At 42.4% G+C, this 18,915-nt stretch overlaps 1 protein-coding gene across 4 annotated transcripts in view; it reads right to left on the bottom strand.

Moving 5' to 3' along the window:
* The window catches only part of MTMR14 (myotubularin related protein 14), a 108,581-nt gene that overhangs the window by 37,075 nt on the left and 52,591 nt on the right, over positions 1-18,915 (bottom strand). For all 4 annotated transcript variants that reach the window (XM_060766540.2, XM_060766543.2, XM_060766541.2 and 1 more), the window contains exons 14-16: positions 15,057-15,127; positions 12,720-12,769; positions 9,647-9,785 (exon numbers count right to left, since the gene is read on the bottom strand). In XM_060766540.2, coding sequence (XP_060622523.2) covers positions 9,647-9,785; positions 12,720-12,769; positions 15,057-15,127 — 260 coding nt within the window. The remainder of the gene's footprint in view (positions 1-9,646; positions 9,786-12,719; positions 12,770-15,056; positions 15,128-18,915) is intronic.

Here is an 18,915-nt window from a genome sequence, read left to right as displayed (position 1 = left end):
TACTGCACTTTGTGGATGCCTTCTACTCTGCTATTTGTGTTGAGATGACAAAGAAGTGCATGTGAGGAAGTTCACTTTGTACCACTAGTCAATGGTTTGTGGCATTCAAGCAACAACTTTAGTTTTTAAGACACAGGAAACATGGCCTCCCTCCTCTTAAATGCAATTGTAATTTTTTTAGAAGACTCTTTCCAAGGACTAGGCTGGGCAGGGTACCAATTCAACCAACAAATAAGTCCCTGGCCCTCTTACCAAAAGAAGGCTGTGCCATGCCACATTCAGCGATTTCAAATACCTTACTCTGAAGATTGCCTCTCCAAGAGCCAAAGCTAACATCACTTTCCCCCAAAAAGACTCAAGGGAATGAATATGTTAAACACAATTATACCAAAGTTAGTAAATTATTCAAAAAAACATTAGCAGAATACATGAAGACAGGCAGCCGTTAAAACAATTATAACATCCTCCAGCAACAGACCAATTCAGAGCTGCACAGTAAACACACAAATCACAATGGAGCACAGGAGCTAAACACAATTTATTATCTCAAATGCCTTCTCAAAGAAGGTTTTAGCCACACAACACAAAATGGTCAAAGGGCATTTAAATAGTGCTTTAAAAATCCTAGAACCGTGTTTCTCAACCTGGGGGTCGGGACCCCAGAAGGGGTTGCGAGGGAGTTTCAGAGGAGTCGCCAAAGACCATCAGAAAACATGTTTCTGATGGTCTTAGAAACCCCTTTGGCATAAAAGGCTGAAGATCTTTCTACCTGTCCTTCGCTTCCTTTTTGAAAACAGACAGCAAATCCTCCCACCAAAAGCCTTCCTCCGCTGCAACTGGCCGGCCTCTCAGCCGAGGGGAGAACTGTTTCTGAGACTCCAATTGGGGAAGGGGAGAGCAGGCATGCTTGGAGCATGGCAGTGTGGTGTGCCTGAGTTGGCAAGGGAGAGCGTGTGAGGATGGAGGGAGGCTTGCGCCAGCAAGTCCTTTCAAGGCATGGGAGTCCTGTGTGGGAAGTTTGGTCCAATTCTATCATCGGTGGGGTTCACAATGCTCTTTGTTTGTAGGTGAACTATAAATCCCAGCAACTACAACTTCCAAATGTCAAGATCTATTTTCCCCATATTCCACCAGTGTTCACAATTTGGCATATTGAGTATTCGTCCTAAGTTTGGTCCAGATCTATAATTGTTTTGAGTCCACAGTGCTTTCTGAATGTAGGTGAACTGCAACTCCCAAACTCAAGGGCAATGACCCACCAAACCCTCCCAGTATTTTCTGTTGGTCATGGGAGTTCTGTGTACCAAGCTTGGTTCAATTCCATTGCTGGTGGAGTTCAGAATGCTCTTTGATCATAGGCGAACTATAAATCCCAGCAACTACGACTCCCAAATGACAAAATCAATCCCTGCCAACCCAACCAGTATTCAAATTCGGGTGTATCAGGTATTTGTGCCAAATCTGTTCCAGTAAATGAAAATACATCCTGCATATCAGGTATTTACATAACGATTCATAACAGTAGCAAAATTACAATTATGAAGTAGCAATGAAAATAATTTTATGGTTGGGAGTCACCAAAACATGAGGAACTGTATCAAGGGGGTTACGGAATTAGGAGGGTTGAGAATCACTATCCTAGAACATACTATACTATAGTTTTTAACATTAAGTCTAGCTATAAGGAGGGGTTTGCTGCCCCATTTTGCAGGCAGGAAGACTGGGCATATAGGAGTCCATAGTCAGCTTGAACTCATAGTTCCTGTCTCCATCCCTCCATTTCCACATTTTCCCTTCCCCAAATTCCCAATCTCTTGCTCAAGCTTCTACAGCTCAAGCTTTTTAAAAAAACATTACAGGTTATAGAGAGGTTACATTTTGAAAGCAGATAAAAATGTAAAGTCACGAACATTTGCATAATCAATTCCAGTGGTAGAAATTTAGTTTCCAAGCACACGGCCGGCTTGGGAGGATCAGAAGCAGTATGGGCACATAGGTCACATGAAATGACTTCCCTTCCTCCCACGTTGTTCCATCAGCAAGCCTTCAGAGTGACTTCACTATTGTTAGGACAAGTGGAACAGATCAGGAATGCTTTCCCAAAAGGGTCCCTATTCCTGTATACGTTATGCAGACAAAGTGAGACAACTGAGTAAACTAGACGGTTGCTGAGAAGCAGAATGCAGTCACTGTACGGTGACCCCTTTGCTCAAGATGCTGTGAACATAGAAACAACTGTAAGGGTGCCTTAAATATCTGTAAGCTTATTAATATATGGTAAGGTAAGATAAAGTTTTCCCCTGACATTAAGTCTAGTCGTGTCCGACTCTGGGGCTGGTGCTCATCTCCATTTCTAAGCCGAAGAGCCAGCTTTGTCTGTAGACACCTCCAAGGTCATATGGCTGGCACAACTGTGTGGAGCGCCATAACCTTCCCGCAGGAGCGGTGCCTATTGATCTACTCACATTTGCATGTTTTTGAACTACTAGGTTGGCAGATGCTGGGGCTGACAGCAGGAGCTCACGCTACTCTCTGGATTTGAACCTGCGACCTTTCAGTCAACAAGTTCAGCAGCTCAGCGGTTTAACTCACTGTGCCACCTATGTGCAGAGATGGAAAGAACCATTTTGTGTGTTTGTAGGTTTATACAGTTTGTGTGTGCAAGTATGTTGTGTACTTTGGAAACCAAGCCCTATGAGCTGGGTATGTTTAGCTTGGAGAAAAGAAGGCTGGACGGAGACACAATCTCCATGTGTAAATATTTGAAAAGATGTTACATTGTGGGGAGTGGACAAGCTTGTTTTCCGCTGGTCTGGAGACTAGGACATGAAACAATGGATACAAATCCCAAGGAAAAAGATTCCACCCAAACATTAGGAAGAACTTCTTGGTGGTAAGAGCTGTCCAACAGGAAAATACTCTGCTTCAGAGTCCAGTGGAGTCTCTTCCTCTGGAGGTTTTTAAGCAGAGGCTGGACACTGTTTTGATTGTGTGTCCCCTGGGCAGCAGAATGGAGTTGGACTGGGCGGCTCTTGTGGCCTTTTGCAACTCCATGTTGTTGCTATTATTTATTTATTTATATCCCACTTTTCTCCCATGGGTAGGATTCAAAGTGGCATACAATGGTTAAAAACTGCAGAAATTACACAACACAAAAATGCACAGCATCATAAACCAAATAAAATAGATAAACAAATTGCACGTTACATAAACCATATACAACAGGCTTAATAAATACGACATATACCATTAAAAGGGCCCCCTGGTGATGCAGCGGATGAAACCACTGAGCTACTGAACTTGCTGACTGAAAGGTTGGCAGTTCAAATCCAGGAAGCAGGGTGAGCTCCTTGCTCTTAGCCCCAGCTTCTACCAACCTATCGGTTTGAAAACATGCAAATGTGAGTAGATCAATAGGTACCGCTTCTGCTTCTATAATTTTATTTTTATTTATTATTTTATTAACTTTATTTATACCCCGCTAAAATCTCCCGAAGGACTCGATGTGGCTTATAAAGACCAAGGCCACCAACAAAACAACAGCATACAAATACAACAATAAAACTCATAAAGCAAATAATAAAACATCAAGCAAAACAATAAAACACTAAAAACAATAACACCATAACGCATTTAAAACCTAACTAAATATAATGGACAAAATGTAAAAAGTGCTGGACATGACAGGTGGAATGTAGAGGTTTTTGGAGGTAGGTGCAATGTGCAGACAATCCTAAATCTCTAACAAAGTGCATTTGGGACATGATGCTAGGAGTTTCCTATTCTGGAAAGGCACACAGGAACAGCCAGGTCTTCAGGCTCTTCCTAAAGACTGCCAACAGTGCTCCATGCAGTCATGCTGGCCACATGATCTTGGAGGTGTCTATGGACAACGCTGACTCTTCAGCTTAGAAATGGAGATGAGTACCACCCCCCAGAGTTGGACACAACTAGACTTAATGTCATGGGAAACCTCTACCTTTACTTATACAATTAAAAAATCCCTATGTTATTGTGCTTGCTTTTAATTTAGTTCCGTAGTATGTTGTAGTGGATAGTTAGGTAGCTGCATAGTTTTAGAGATATATACTGTATTATTTTTGCTCTTTCACGATGCTTTATTTTAAAATAAAAATGAGCATAAAAATGCAGCTTGCCGCATTGTCTCCTAAGTTGAAGACATGCATGGGCTGAAAGAGGGGTGGTGGCTGCTCAAGTGTTGGAAGGACCTTTCGCATGAGCCAGTCCTGGGTAACCAGGAGAGCTGAACTTGCCTCTCTCACTCACTCTGTGCAGCCACATTCTCTGTCCCCATCTTTCAGCCACCTCCGAATCTCTAGCTTCCTGCTGAGCGATTATCAGAGGACTGGCTTATTACCCCTGGCTGTTCACAATAATAAGGGCTCTCTGCAAACCCCAGGATTTCCTCGGAAGACCCTCGGCAGCTCACTCTCGGAAAGCAGAAAGGCAGTGGGGCAGGCTTTCAAGAGCCTTTCGGCTCCCCCTGCCTTGTGATTGCTGCATTGTGCGCGGGCACAAGGCTGAGCCTTAATGAAGTGCCTAATAACACAGCCACAGGCACTCAAGCACGCAGGCAGAGAAGAGAGGCAATTAAAAAAGAGAGGCTTTTAAAAACAGAACAGGGCTTCCTGCGGCTTTTGCAACTGTCCCAGCTTGAGCCAGAGGGGGAGGCGGAGAGAAAGAAAAGGCCGGGAAGGCAAACTGAACCGGCAGCTAAAACAGGGTCTCCTTGCGTGGAGGACATGCCGTTTCCCCCCTAATCTTACCTATGCCAAGTTGCTTGAACAATCACTGCCTTGTTCCAGCCTGACAACCACCTGCCACCACTTTGACCAGATATGCAATTTGTCAGACACAAGTGGAGGGTTTTAAAAAACACAAGGTGCCATTACGATGTGAAGTACAAGCTATAATGTTCATCACAGAGTTTTGCAACCATACTTTCACCCTATGAATCTCTGGTTAAAGGACCACAGGACCACTAGAACAGGCACGAAAAACTCCAACCCTGATGTTACCAATATGAACATCTGAACAAGCAAGTTGTATTTAAGCAACCGCTCTTTAAGCACTTGGAAATGAGATCGAGGACAAATAGGTCTTCATTCAGCATACAAGTAAGTAGCTGTCAATGTTTTTTTTTTGGGGGGGGGGGGCAGAACCACCTCACACCCACTCACCCCAAAGCCATTCTACCAAATTTCATGGTACCATAAAAACATAGTTTCTGCCTTTAAAAAAAATCTTCCTAATACAATAAATAAATTCCTTGAAACAGTGGGGCATCCTATTTGGGAGGCAGCTGACACATCTGGAAGGCTTCCAGGAAATCTAATTGGCTCCTAAATAGGTTCATTTTTCCAATGCAATTTATTTTAAAGGGAGAAGTGCCTTTGTTAAAAAAGTAAGAGCTTTTTATTGGCAGCACAACAGCACTGACCACAGGACCTATAAGGACCACTAAAACAGGAAGGCTGAACATGGACAATATATGGTCCCTTTGCCCGAAAAGGTTTAACACTTAGCCTTTTCTGGCAATTCTAGCCACTGGGTCAATTTACAATAGTTTTATTACTATTCATTCAGTCATCACTTCTTATGTTTTGTCGAAGGCTTTCATGGCAGGAATCATTGGATTGTTGTGAATTTTCTGGGCTGTATGGCCATGTTCTAGAAGCATTATCTCCTGATGTTTCGCCTACATCTATGGCACTCATCCTCAGAGGTCCAACCTCACAACCTCTGAAGATGCCTGCCATAGATGCAGATGAAACGTCAGGAGAGAATGCTTCTGGAATATGGCCATACATCCTGGAAAACTCACAACAACCCATCACTTCTTAGTTCGACTATTCATAAACAATACGTAAGCAGGGGAAAATGGAAGGAAAAAGGAAGAGGGGGCCACCAAGGGCAAGATGGATGGATGGCATCCTTGAAGTGACTGGCTTGACTCTGAAGGAGCTGGGGGAGGTGACGGCTGACAGGGAGCTCTGGTGTGGGCTGGTCCATGAGGTCACGAAGAGTCGGAAACGACTGAACAAATGAACAACAACACGTAAGGCCTTCAACTGGATCTGGGCCATATACTCATATGATAAGGTAAAGGTAAAGGTTGCCCCTTGACATTAAGTCTAATGGACTTAATGTGCTCATCTCTATTTCTAAGCTGAAGAGCTGGCATTGTCCGCAGATGTCTCCAAGGTCATGTGGCTACCATGACTGCATGGAGCGCTGTTACCTTCCCACTTGAGCAGTACCTTCTGGTCTACTCACATATGCATGTTTTCGAACTGCTAGGCTGGCAGAAGCTGGGGCTAACAGAGGGAGTTCACCCTGATCCCTGGATTTGAACCACCGACCTTTCGGTCAGCAAATTCAGCAGCTCAGCAGTTTAACCCGCTGTACCACTAGGGGCTCCTATTCATATGATAGAGACTGGGAAATAAAAAAATGGCATTGCTACACAGAGAAGCAAGGACACCTAAAAAGTATCACAGAGATTCTCTTTCAAATACAGGGATTTAAAGAACGGCTTACAATGCAAAATAAGAGTGCAAATTAAAGCGGCTCGATTTTGGCCCGTTAAAGAACATAACCAAAAGTAGGCATATCAGAAAAGTTTGCTACTATCAATTTATCTTAGTAACAAAATCTAGGTCTTCTAGCTACAGATTCAGTATTTCTTAACGAAGGACTCTGGATCCTCTTGTAGAAACTGAGGTGACCCAGAACAATGTTCAGCTTCTAATGAGGGGCTCGACAGCTGTGCGCTTGGATGGTATTCATTGTCAGCTTCTGAGCATTTGGTACTCTGCAGACACAATTTTGATGAAGGGTGCTGAACAGACTCAGCAAGGGCCCTGTTTCCAGCCTCCCCATACTCTGAACACACACACACACACACACACACACACACACACAGACACTATACTACAAGAAACCCCACATGACAACTGCAAGCAGAGGGTTTACTGTTACCCAGAGGATTTCCAGCTGCCTCTCAGCACAGCCCCAATTTAGCTCAGAATAATTGCACTGTAAAATATCATTAGCGCACATGCTTGGGGAGAAGAAAGAAAAATTAAACTGAGCAGGGCAAGCCCACAGCAAGACTGTGAAATCCCCAACCCTAGGCTCCCCCTCGTATCACATGGGGATGCCGTTAAGAGGCAGAAGATTGGCTGAGCCCACTCCACCACAATCCACGAGGCCTCCAAGGAAAGGATAAAAATGGTGTGGGGAGTATATAAACTCCTTAGTTGACCTGGCAACCTCTAGCCTTCACTGCCAAGAATCTCCTATTGCTTTTGATGTTTGGTATTTGGTAATATTTGGCAATTTTGGAAAACCTTTCTCCAAAAGATTGATAGGAAGCTGTTTTGTACAGAGTCTGAGCATCAACCACTCAAGTGCTGCACTGTCTTTGCACACTGATTGAAAAGAAGCTCCGCAAAGGCTCAGGCGAGGATTAGTGAGAGATGTCACAAACTGATTAGAGCTGCCCTGCTAAGAGAGGCCACAGACTGATTAAAAGAAAGTGGGGGCACGCTGAGGGTAGAAGCCTACTATTGCACTAGGTGGCCCCAGAGGCATTTTTGTGGCCCTCAGGGCTCCAGAGACATCAGCAGTTTGAATAACTTCCCCTCCCCTGGGAAAAAAAATCATTGCCTGTTCCTCAAAGGACATTTTGAGATCTCTAGGGCCATTTTTGTTCCAAGGAAACACTTTTGAAAAATAGGACATTGAGCAATGGATTCAAAATATGGGAAAAGAGATTCCACTTAAACGTCAGGAAGAATTTCATGACAATACGAATGGCATGAAAGCATAACATGCTGCCTCTGAGCATGGTAGAATCTCCTTCTCTGGAGGTTTTAAGGTAAAAGTTGCAAGGCCATCTGTCAGGAGTGCTTTGACAGTGAGTTCTTGCATGGCAGGAGGTTGGACTGGATGACCCTTGGGGTCTCCTGCACCTTTGTGATTCTGTGAAAACAGAACATGACTGCCTGCTGTAAGAAAGGCCTTGACCTTTCCTGTCTCGAGAGGGGGGATATGGAGGAAATGTCCCCACGGCTTCTAAAGGGCTTTTAAGGGGCATTTGGGGACAAAACGATGTTTATTTTTTGTAGACATGTGCAGCTCTTTCAAAAGCTCAGGGTGAGAGGGAGGACAGAGTGAGCCCCTGGCATCTGATGGTTGCCTTCTCTGGATTAAAAGACAGTATGATGTCACTAGAAACTGTAGGATGGGTAGATTTAGCCTAAGGAACTGAACTGTCTGCTGTCAAGATGCTGGGCAAAAGGCAGGATTCTCTGGTTGACAGAGGTGTGAGAATGAGCTGATGTTATTGTCTGCCTGTTCTTGGAGGATAGTAAGGACCCTCCCCCCCCCCCCCGCCCCCAATTGGGGGAAGTAACATTCTCAAGCCTCCTCTATATAATGTTTGTCTGCTTTGTAATGTGTTGCTTTATAACCTGAAGTACATATGTCTTATTTGATATGCAGTTTCCTTATCTCTATATACCGAAAGTGTGTTGTGCCTTGAATAAGCTTGAGAATAGAAGTCTGTCAGAGTGCAGAAGCTCATGTTAGGAAGTTAGAAACTGTTGAGGCTTGTGCTTTTATTTGAAAGTAAACTCTTATTAAAGAGAACTGTATAAAGAAACACAGTCAACTGTTAAAGATTATATGTTCAAGATACAAACTCTCTGAAACCTTAGTGAAGTTTTAACCCTTGACAAGAAATGTGCCTGTATCTTTAATTACATGAAGTTATCAGTAAACAATACTTGTTATCTTTAAAATAAGTCTGCTTTCATCATTGTCTGCTGAAAGCACCAAACAGAAACAAAATATCTACAGCCCAGCAATCAACTATTACTCAATAAACTAAAGGAACGCCTCCATAATTCTGCTACCCCAATGGTCATGATCCATTACCTCCAATACTCCCCTCCCCCCAGTCAAAACTCAAATGTATAATTGGAACCATGGAAGAAGAGCTAATTGAGGGAAGGAAAACCCGAACTCCTGTTTTTTGGATCCTGTCACTTTGGAGGAAAGAAATTACTGGGTGGTTTTTACATTGAGGAGGTAACCTATTCCGAGAACACTCTTTGAACACTGCTAGTTTTTAATTTTGCCTTTAGAAGTAAGCTCTGAAGCTTGGCCTGTCTACCACTATAGCTGAAACTTCGTAAAGCCTATCCATCGCCTGCGAACAAGCCCAAGGCACTGTGTTTATTAGGGTGGCCATCTCCAGTTAAGAATGGACGAATACCTGGACGCCAATCTGAGAGCCACTGTGCAAGATATGTCTTTCTGTCTTCTATAGTTACAATACCCCTAGGTTGACAGGAGACCAGAAGGTGCGGGTGCAAACATCAGTGGAATATACTGCCTTGGAATGTGGTACACTCTTCTTCTTTGGATGTTTTTAAGCAAAGGCTAGTGGCCATCTGTCAGGGGTGCTTTGATGGTGTCTTCCTGCATGGCAGGGGGTAGGATTAGATGGCCCTTGTGGTGTCTTTCAACTCTATGATACTATGATTAAGTCCTGCACCCAACTCTCAGATAAATGACACAAGCTCGGAAACAGAAATGTATACATGTAATAACGTACCAAGCAGCCTGTGTTTGAGACCCTGCTGGCATCAACTCTACTGCTTCGTAGGTGAAACTCCCTGCAGCTCCAGGAGAATTTTCCATCACAAGAGAGAAATCGCTGCTCAGACTTGTGGTACTGCCCCGGTCTCTTTGCTCTGGAACACAAAAATAAGACCCTTAAAGAATCAGCAGACATCTCCCCCCCCCCCCCCCCCAGACACAACTAATTCAAATGGAGAAACACAGCAACCAAAACACAAACACCACAGATGCAATGAGTGGGAACGCCTGAAATCTTAGTATTGGGCCCAGGATGTTGCAATGGGTAAAACTATTGCTACTACTAAATGTTGCTACTACTAAAACAGCTCAAGTAAGAGCTCAGAAACAGCTATAGCAGACAAGCAACATTACTGTATGGGATTCCAAGTTGTGGGGCATGGAAATTCCTATCTTTTCCTCTACGCCCATAACTATCAACAAATATATTCAAACCAAGAGAGTCTAGCATGCACACACACACACACACACACACACACCTGTTGAATGAAATAAACCTGCTTACTTTGTATTATCCATACAAATCAGAGAACTTTTATTGCTACAGAATATAGCTTACCCACTACATTATTCTCAGAAAAAGCCTCTGAATGAATGAAAGGGGCAGCTTTTTTAAAAAAAGTGTGACAATTAAGGTGACAAATTAAGTGATTTATCACCAATTCAATGCAAGACAACTATTGTGGTAAACAGAAGAGTTACCAGATTCCTGAGTTAGTATCTATTTTCTCAGAAGGACTAAGAGGTTGCCACTACACCATCTTTCTCCCCATTCTCTATCTTATGACCCACTTGTTGTGTAGCAAAGTAAGATCTGCAGTTGACAAAGCCCACCATAAGACCAGAAACACAGCTACTATCTCCCTGATACCTTGGTGGAATTAGCTTCCCTCTCTCATAATTCACCAAAAAAAACCCAAAAGCCCTCTCAAGCTGACCTCTAATTGTGGGAGGTGAGGTTCCCACAGAAAGAAGAGTGGATTTAGGCCTGCATTTAAAAGTTACATATTTTTGACAGAAATAATACAACTCTGCACAATACAAATATTCAGTATCAATTTCTGACCCAAAAACGGCAACTCACATGGATTGTGCATATTAAGTAGATCTGCAAGATTTTTATTTTGCATAACACATTCTGTTTTTGTGTGTCCTGGGAAATGACAAGGACTAGACAAGACACTGGAATTCTGCTATTGCCACAAAACGTCTTCACATAAGAGAGAAGTTTTGCATTTGCTTTTGATGAAAGATTTGAGAAATCAAATAACAAAAACTATTGTTGTTGGTGTTGTTCATATATTCACACAGCATCAATGTACATGATGCTTTACAAGGAAAAAAAGAGCCCAGTTCTTCTGGACTTACAGTCACAAAAGGAAAGGGAATGGCAGTGCAGGGAGGCACTAACTCCAGGAGATATTTTAGTTTCCCCTCTCCCTCTAAATTCAGGGCAGTAGCTGTTGAGATGGAGGGAGGGCCTACCATTGGCTTCTAGGGCTAGCTATATGCCTGGCTCATCCCCTCTCAAAATGTGACGACCACTGTGTTCTGTTACAATGTGAACTCCCCATTCCCGTTACAATCTTGACCCTCCCTATAAATGTATATATTTTATTTATTTATTTATTTGTTTGTTTGTTTTTACAGTATTTATATCCCGCCCTTCTCACCCCGAAGGAGACTCTGGGCGGATCACAATGTACATATACACAGCAAACATTCAATACCATTTCTGACATACAAGACATGCAGACAGAGGCCATTCAGCAGTTCTTCCATTTCACTTTTGGCTACAGTGTGACCCAGTAGAACAAAGTGATAAAAAGAAAAAAACACACGGATCAATGTTATCTCTTCCTTGGGAGTTTTTCTTTGTAAGAAAATAATATGGTTACATTGTTTTAAAAAAAAGGTTTCCATAACACAAATAAAGTTCTTTATACTTCCTTCTTTGCTTCCACGCTGGGTTTCTTTCTCATGCAAATAAACAACTTCTAGTTTCATTCTCACAGAGCCTCCTCTCACACCAAACTTACACAGGAGCTTCACACAGCAGCTTTACACACAGTAGCCTTCACACTGGAGCTTCATACATGAAGCCTTCAACCTAGGGCTTCTCTCACCAAAGCTTTTCACAATGAGACCTTTCTCCCATTGGGGCCTTCTCATACTGAGGCCTTCTCACACTGATGCCTCTCACACACTGAGGCCTACTCATAATGAAGCATACAGGCACACCTGCTTATACTGAACTGCAGCTTTTGCTAAGTCATTGCATCTATTTAAACCTTTTAGTGCTTGACTCATATTTTTGTAATTAAAATGCCTAGTTAATTTTTAATATTTCAGACACATTTGAAGTGGGCTTTGGAAACTTTTGCACAATTTTTAATGTGGCCGTTTCTAATGTGCCACAAAACTATTTGATGGCTTTTTCTGCAACAGATGATCATGGTTTTGCCTCTGGAAGATTCTCCATATGGATTTCAAGAATTTGTCCTGCAGACCTTGGAATGGCATTGCCAGGTCACCTCTGTTGCTAATATCAGAAATTAGTGTTGTCTTTTATGCCTATGGGCAAGAGGGAGTTATCAGAAGACTCAGTGTAACTTCCATGTTTGCAGTGATATAAGAAACTAAAAGAAAAGAGAACAGATTAACCACACAGTCCACACAGGACTTGGTTACCCCAGAAGTATTGGAATGACTTAGTGCCAAGGGAATGGAAAACTGTGGAAGACCTCATGGATGACTACAATAGTTAGCAGTACAACATTTTATTGTAGGTTTTCCTTGTCAAACTTACAGCCAGCTTTCTACTTCATCTCGTTATAATGGGACACTGACCTTCTGTAGAATCTAAACCTGTAAGCGTTTAATACCTTGTTTGCAAATTTATTTCAGCGTCTTTGCACCACTGACTTTATAATATTCTGATGAGTGAAATACTGTCACCATTAAATTCCCAGAAAACACACTCATTTTTAGACTAGGAAACCAGTTGGAAGATGGCAAAAAGCACTTACTTAGCATACAGATCTCTTCCAGAGTGAATCCGGGTGGCAGGCTTTTCCTCCTGGGGTTGGGAAGAGGGAGGGAGGAAAAGAAATATAGAAATAACCATTATCTCATATCATTGCACTGCTACTGCGAATGCTAGATCAGAAGTATTCCCTCACATCTCATTTTTTACAATTATTAATCAGGAAGGGAAGGGAGTTAGCTGTTGATAGAGGAAAGAAGCTGTTTTTGAACCACTTTGAACATCAATGAAAACAGAGAAGATGGATATTGGGAATTTATAAACACTAGCAAAGTACTTTTTCTCTGCTCTATTAATAGAAGTGGGACATTCGTCACACCTATTATCATAATCATTATTACCACAACCACCTGCATTGCCATCTATATAGTGGTATCTATGGTATCTTGGAGACCAGCATGGAAAGCAGAGCCATGTCTGGATATGCTATCAAAATCCACTCAATTCAGCAGAGAATGGGAAGGAAGCGAAAAGGAAAGCAGTATGAAATTTGCTGGATGGAGAAAATTGCACATTAGTCCCTGCCAATCAAGCAAATTGTTTATCTTCAGGTCCTCCATCCAAGAGGGCCAGATGGACCATGAAGGTTTGGGAGGCAAAGCTAGCTTTAGTTACGCAACAGCTGGGGTCTGGTCAAGGGACTGACTTGAGGCGGTTTGAGCAGCATTCTAATATGCTTTCAAAGTTTTATCTCCAGGATCCTTATTTCTTCCCACTGCCATTTCATGCTTGAACAATCAGTTGCAATCTCGCTTGTTACCAATAATAATTGCTCTTCCACCAACCCCCCAGAATGAGATAAAAATGCTTTCCACCATCTCCCGATCTCTAGCAAGGAGCACATCAGGTACAACAACCACAACCCTCTTCAAAAGAGAAGTACAGTCAATGCCTCCCCTTTGCTGAAGCCTCTAAACCAGTGGTTCCCAACATTTGGTCCTCCAGGTGTTTTGGACTTCAACTCCCAGAAATCCCTGCCATCTTACCAGCTGTTAGGAATTGTGGGAGTTGAAGACCAAAACACTTTGATGACCAAAGGTTGGGGACCACTGCTAAAGCCATGTTGGTTAGATGTTGTCATACTGCAACTCCCAGCATTCTAGCTAATGTGAGCCAGCACTGACAGGATTTGCATCCCAACAGCATCTGAATGGCTAGAAAATCTCATTCTGACTCTTACTTGAAACAAGTTCAATATTTACACACACACCCTGCCTCCCCATGTGACCAAACCATATTTTGTCAGCACATCTGAACTGGCCAAATAAAGATTCAATTCATTCTGATTGGAAGCAACTGCTTCAGTCATGTGAATGAGAAAGAGATGCAGAACTCAAAAAGTCAGTTGTCGATGGGTTACAGAAACAATGCACAATTCATGAGATTTCCCACTACCACCACACGCCTCAGATGAAGAAGCCATTCTCCCCTTAAGGCAGTGGTTCTCAACCTGTGGGTCCCCAGATCTTTTGGCCTTCTGTTTCCAGAAATCCTAACAGCTAGTAAACTGGCTGGGAATTCTGGAAGTTGTAGGCCAAAACACCTGAGGACCCACAGGTTGAGAACTACTGCCTTAAGGAAAGCCATTTTGTCAGCACTACACAGAGAGCAGAACATCCATGAAGAGTGATTACCAGAAGACGAACAAGGCTAGGCTTGCTTGTGGTTGGAGGATGCACAGTACAGTTGGCCTTCCCCATTTGCAACTTTTACTTTTGTGGATTTAATCATTTACAGGTTTGATAAAATGTTCTCTCTCTCTCTTTCAGAGTCTATAAGTTCTCCAGTGTGATTCTATGGTCAACTACCAGTGGAAATTGACCAGTGGAAGTTGATGACAGAGTTGTGCTGAGACCTAGAAATTCCTAGAGAGATGTTCCCTCAGATAAAAAGGTAGCATTTTTTTTAAATTCAGTTTGCCTCTTTCATGGGCATCCTGTGCTCCCACCCCCAGCAAGCACGGAGGACTGACTGTAGTCCCAAAAGGTGATCTGGTGATTGTGACTGACTTGTTAGATCAGATCATTCTTATTCACGAGAGCTACTCCAGCGACAGTCAGTGAGACCAGATACGCTCTGTCCCTATTGTTAACCAACCCCACCCATCCACTGGCAGTCACTTCTTTTTATGTAGGACTCCCAGCCCAGGCGGCTTTTGGAGAACGCTGTTCGTGGCCCCATTCCTGCTCCGTTCCGAGCACAGAATAAATTAAAGTGAATTGGGCCAGGACACCAGGGCCCCCATTTCCCAGAAGAAAGAGCGTGCGCTAACGAGATTCTCCTCCGCTCTTCCTGGCAGTTTGCTCGCGCAGGCTCTTACCTCAGCTGCTTGGCGGCAGAGAACTCCTCAGAGGTGATGTGCTTCAGAAAATCGAAGCAGAAAAAGAAAATCTAGAGCCAAAAAAGGAAAGGCAGCTTAAAAGAGAGCAGGACAAGAGGGAGCACTGGCAAATGACAGCTGCCATCCTGAATCTCTCTTTCGTCGTTGCAGGGTGCAGACCCCGGGGAAGGGACAGTGACCACCAGTCTTCCCTGGAGCCCCTCATCAGCCCATCTTTCTGAAGGCTTTGGGGCATCAGCCTCCTGCAGGCCAGGCCTGGATACTACATATCACCAGAAGGCAGATTGTCACAATGATGACACAACCCAGTGACAAAAATGGTTTTTTCCTTGGTGTCTTGGTTTTAAGATCTGTTCCTGGGATTATTTGGGGTGCTAATCAGGAAATTGCATTGGACAAACCACATCAGGTCTAGTTCCTTAAATATGGTTATCATTAGGTATATGGCATATATTCTGTATCTGAAAAACTAGAACCAATGGGGGAAAACTGACACCATTTTTGAAATCAGCAGAAACAGGGCTAACGTCTGAGGCACCAAAATGTGTGTTGATCAGTGTTAGGCATGACCATGACAAAGTGTTACATATATATGACATACTCCTTCCCTGAAGGGTGCAGAAACACCTATGGCTTCAAATAACACTGGCAGTTTAGAATTTTAAAAGAATGGACAGTGGAGAAAAGCTGTTGTTTTTTCTCATAAAAATAGCCACTGTCATCAGTGGCTAGTTAGACTGGTAGGTTCACATCAAGTAAATGTCACTACGAAATATAATGTGCAGATTTGATAAATGTGGATTTGATATGATGAATGGTTTGAATGGAATTGTATGAAAGGTGTATGGATGGGGCCTCATAATCTGGGCTGAAGACACAATTCTAAATCATTTACAGCCTGCTGCTTAACTGTAATTAAAAGTTGCTGATGAACTGTGACATTACTAAGTGATGAACCTTTGAGAAAAACAACGTGTTTACATTAATCAGAGACAATAGCTCTTTAAGTTAAGGAAATGTTTACAATGTTAAGAAGGAAGTCAATACAAGTCCGTTTCTGCTGTATGAAAAACAGAGATCTAGTTCTTGGCATTGTGCTTAGGGAAAAGGTTTTGGGATTTTTGGAGCTATTGAAGTTTTGGAACTGTGCGTTGGCAGGACACAAAAGAAGCAATCTAGCCTAAGAGGGGTCCTTCTTCAGATGATAGCAGGAGGAAGAATGGTGATGTATGCAAGCTGATGGATGGATGAATATGTGTGTGAATGCCGAGTAAAAATGTAATTCCCCTTCGTTTGTTTGTTAGTCAATGTAATCCAGTGTCGTTACATAGAATCTGTATGTCTAAATGTTGCTCTGTAAACGTTCTGATACACCCTATCACACTGAAAATAAAAAGAAACTTTGTTTAAAAAGTATTCATGACGTAGCCAAAGTGACACAACTCTGTATTTACCAATGTGAGCACATTTCTTCTAAGTTGGATTCTCATACATTTTCCAGTCTGTGTAGATTTAAAGCACAAATCTGTCCAACTGCAATAATTTGGTAGAAAACATGCCAAATTTGCAACAGCAGAAGGATCAACTTTGATAAGGGAGAGGTGGTCAAACCTGTGTGATGGGGCCAGAGCTTGGAAAAATCACAGCTCTCCACCAGGATAGTTACTGCAACTTCCCCAAGTCCTGACTTTCAATTGTTGTTAACTGCCACCAAGTCAACTTCAACTTATGGTGACCCCATGAATGAGAGACCTCCGAGTAACAGCTCTGCTCAGGTGCTTCAGAGTCAGGGATGTGCCTCCCTTGATTAACTCTATCCATCCAGATCAAAGCTTTCCAAACATTCCATGTTGATGACATAATTTTCAGTTTTGCCAACAAACCGGAGGTGAAACCAATTCCTTGGGATACAGGCACATACATAAATTGTAATAACAAATAATATGGAGACACATCTCTTGAAAAACTTTCATTTATATTTGTAAAAATGTATTATTTGTTGCTTATTTCACATAGACTCAGAGGTTTCTCATTGCAGTTGTGTGACACGCCTATACTCTGCAGACAACACACTAATGAGTTTGGAAAGCTCTGCTCTAGATTCTAGGGAGAAATCATGTTTGATGTACTGTAGGGCCTATTTATTTGTCCAGGTCTTTTCATTTGTCTGTAGAGCACTTCTCCTCCACCACATTTCAAATGAGTTGATTTTCTTCCTATCAGCTTTCATCGTTGTCTAGGGCATTTTAATCTTCTCCAATCCCGGGAGACAAAAACAGCTCAAAAGCCTGACTGTGGAATAGAGTCAAGCAAGGTTCCTGACTGTAGAATCGCATGGAGGTTTTGTGCTGAAAATCTAAATGGAATTGCTGTAGTATCTAAATGGAAATGCCACGATCATAAGCTTTGTAACATGAGTGTAGGTCGCTAGGGAGAGCAGAGGCAAGACGAAGCTATTAGCTCCAAGCCCTGTGTATGGGCATCCTGTCAGAAGCATCTGACTACCTTTGAAGGAAGCCATTTTTTTCAGAGAACAATTCCCCAACTACTGAGCATAACAGTTAGGATTCTGAGAGTTGCCATTTAAATTCAGAAATATGTAAAGGCAAACCTTATATCCTTATGATACATAAAAGAGACTGTTTGCAAATGGCAGTCTTTCATACATGCTTAAAGACATTGGCAAAACATAACTAAGGGTCAATGAACATTATAAGGGCTGAATAGCAGAAACAACTTGGAAACAAAATCCCAACACACAAAGATTGTTGAACCTTCTGTAGATCTGCTTACAATTGCTATAGTTGGGAAAAAAGATGGAAGGAGTAGTTTCAAGTGAATGGTTTTAGTCAGAATATAGAAAACCTACTTTTCAGACTATAATCCCCATTCCAGCCTGAACACACTTTATCTTGTATGATTTCAGAAGCGAACCATGGTCAGGTCTGATAAATACTTGGGTGGAAGTCGGGGAATATCAGGGATCGCTAGGGAAGGGTAGAGAAATAATCTTGTCTGAAATCTTGTCCACTGAATCACTCTGTATAAGCTGCCTTACGCTAAGTCAATTATTTGATTCCATACAGAGCATTTCCCTTTGTTCCTAATCCCCAACCAGCAATTATGCGGATCAGAGGATTCTGGGAGCTACAGTGCAGAAAAGTAATTTTCGGAAGAACGGGCTTTTGACATAATTCCCTCTCCTTTTCTCAAATCTAGGATTCCTTTCCAGCACATCCCTTTGTTCCCCAATCCATTCCTTCCCAAATAACTGCAGATGCTACAGAGGTCTTTTTTTTAAAGCTGAAATTAGAAGTTAAGCAAAGTATGTTTCTGTTCTATATTTTTTTATTCAGGGGCGTTTGGTTGTTTAGGAGCCTCCAGAATCAGAAATAGGACTTTCCTGCTTCTTGGCAAGGTGGTTGGACTGGATGGCCCACAAGGTGTCTTCCAACTCTATAATTCTATGATTCCACAACTTTTGTGTTTACAGTTCTATTTCTGCTTGTATATATGTATGGTACGGCTGTAGAAAGCCCTTAACAAAGACACTCGTTTTTACAAAGCATTTTGATGACTCCCCAACTCCCCCTTTTTTCAATCTAGCTGGAATTATTTTAGCAACATTGGTATTGGAAAGGTGGTGAAGAAGGCATGAAGAAACAATCTTGTAGTATTGGTTGCAGCAGCACAATTCAAAGTGCTGGTTTTAACCTTTAAAGTCCTAAACGGTTCTGGCCCAGACTACCTGTCCAGATGTATCTCCTACCACAAACCATCACGAAGTTTAAGATCTTCAGGAAAGGCCCTGCTCTTGAGCCCACCACTATCACAAACA

Source organism: Anolis sagrei, chromosome 2 (assembly GCF_037176765.1).
Source record: "Anolis sagrei isolate rAnoSag1 chromosome 2, rAnoSag1.mat, whole genome shotgun sequence".
Lineage (NCBI taxonomy): Eukaryota > Metazoa > Chordata > Lepidosauria > Squamata > Dactyloidae > Anolis > Anolis sagrei.
The sequence above is the reverse complement of the archived record's forward strand: the minus strand, read 5'-3'. Positions and strand labels throughout refer to the sequence as shown.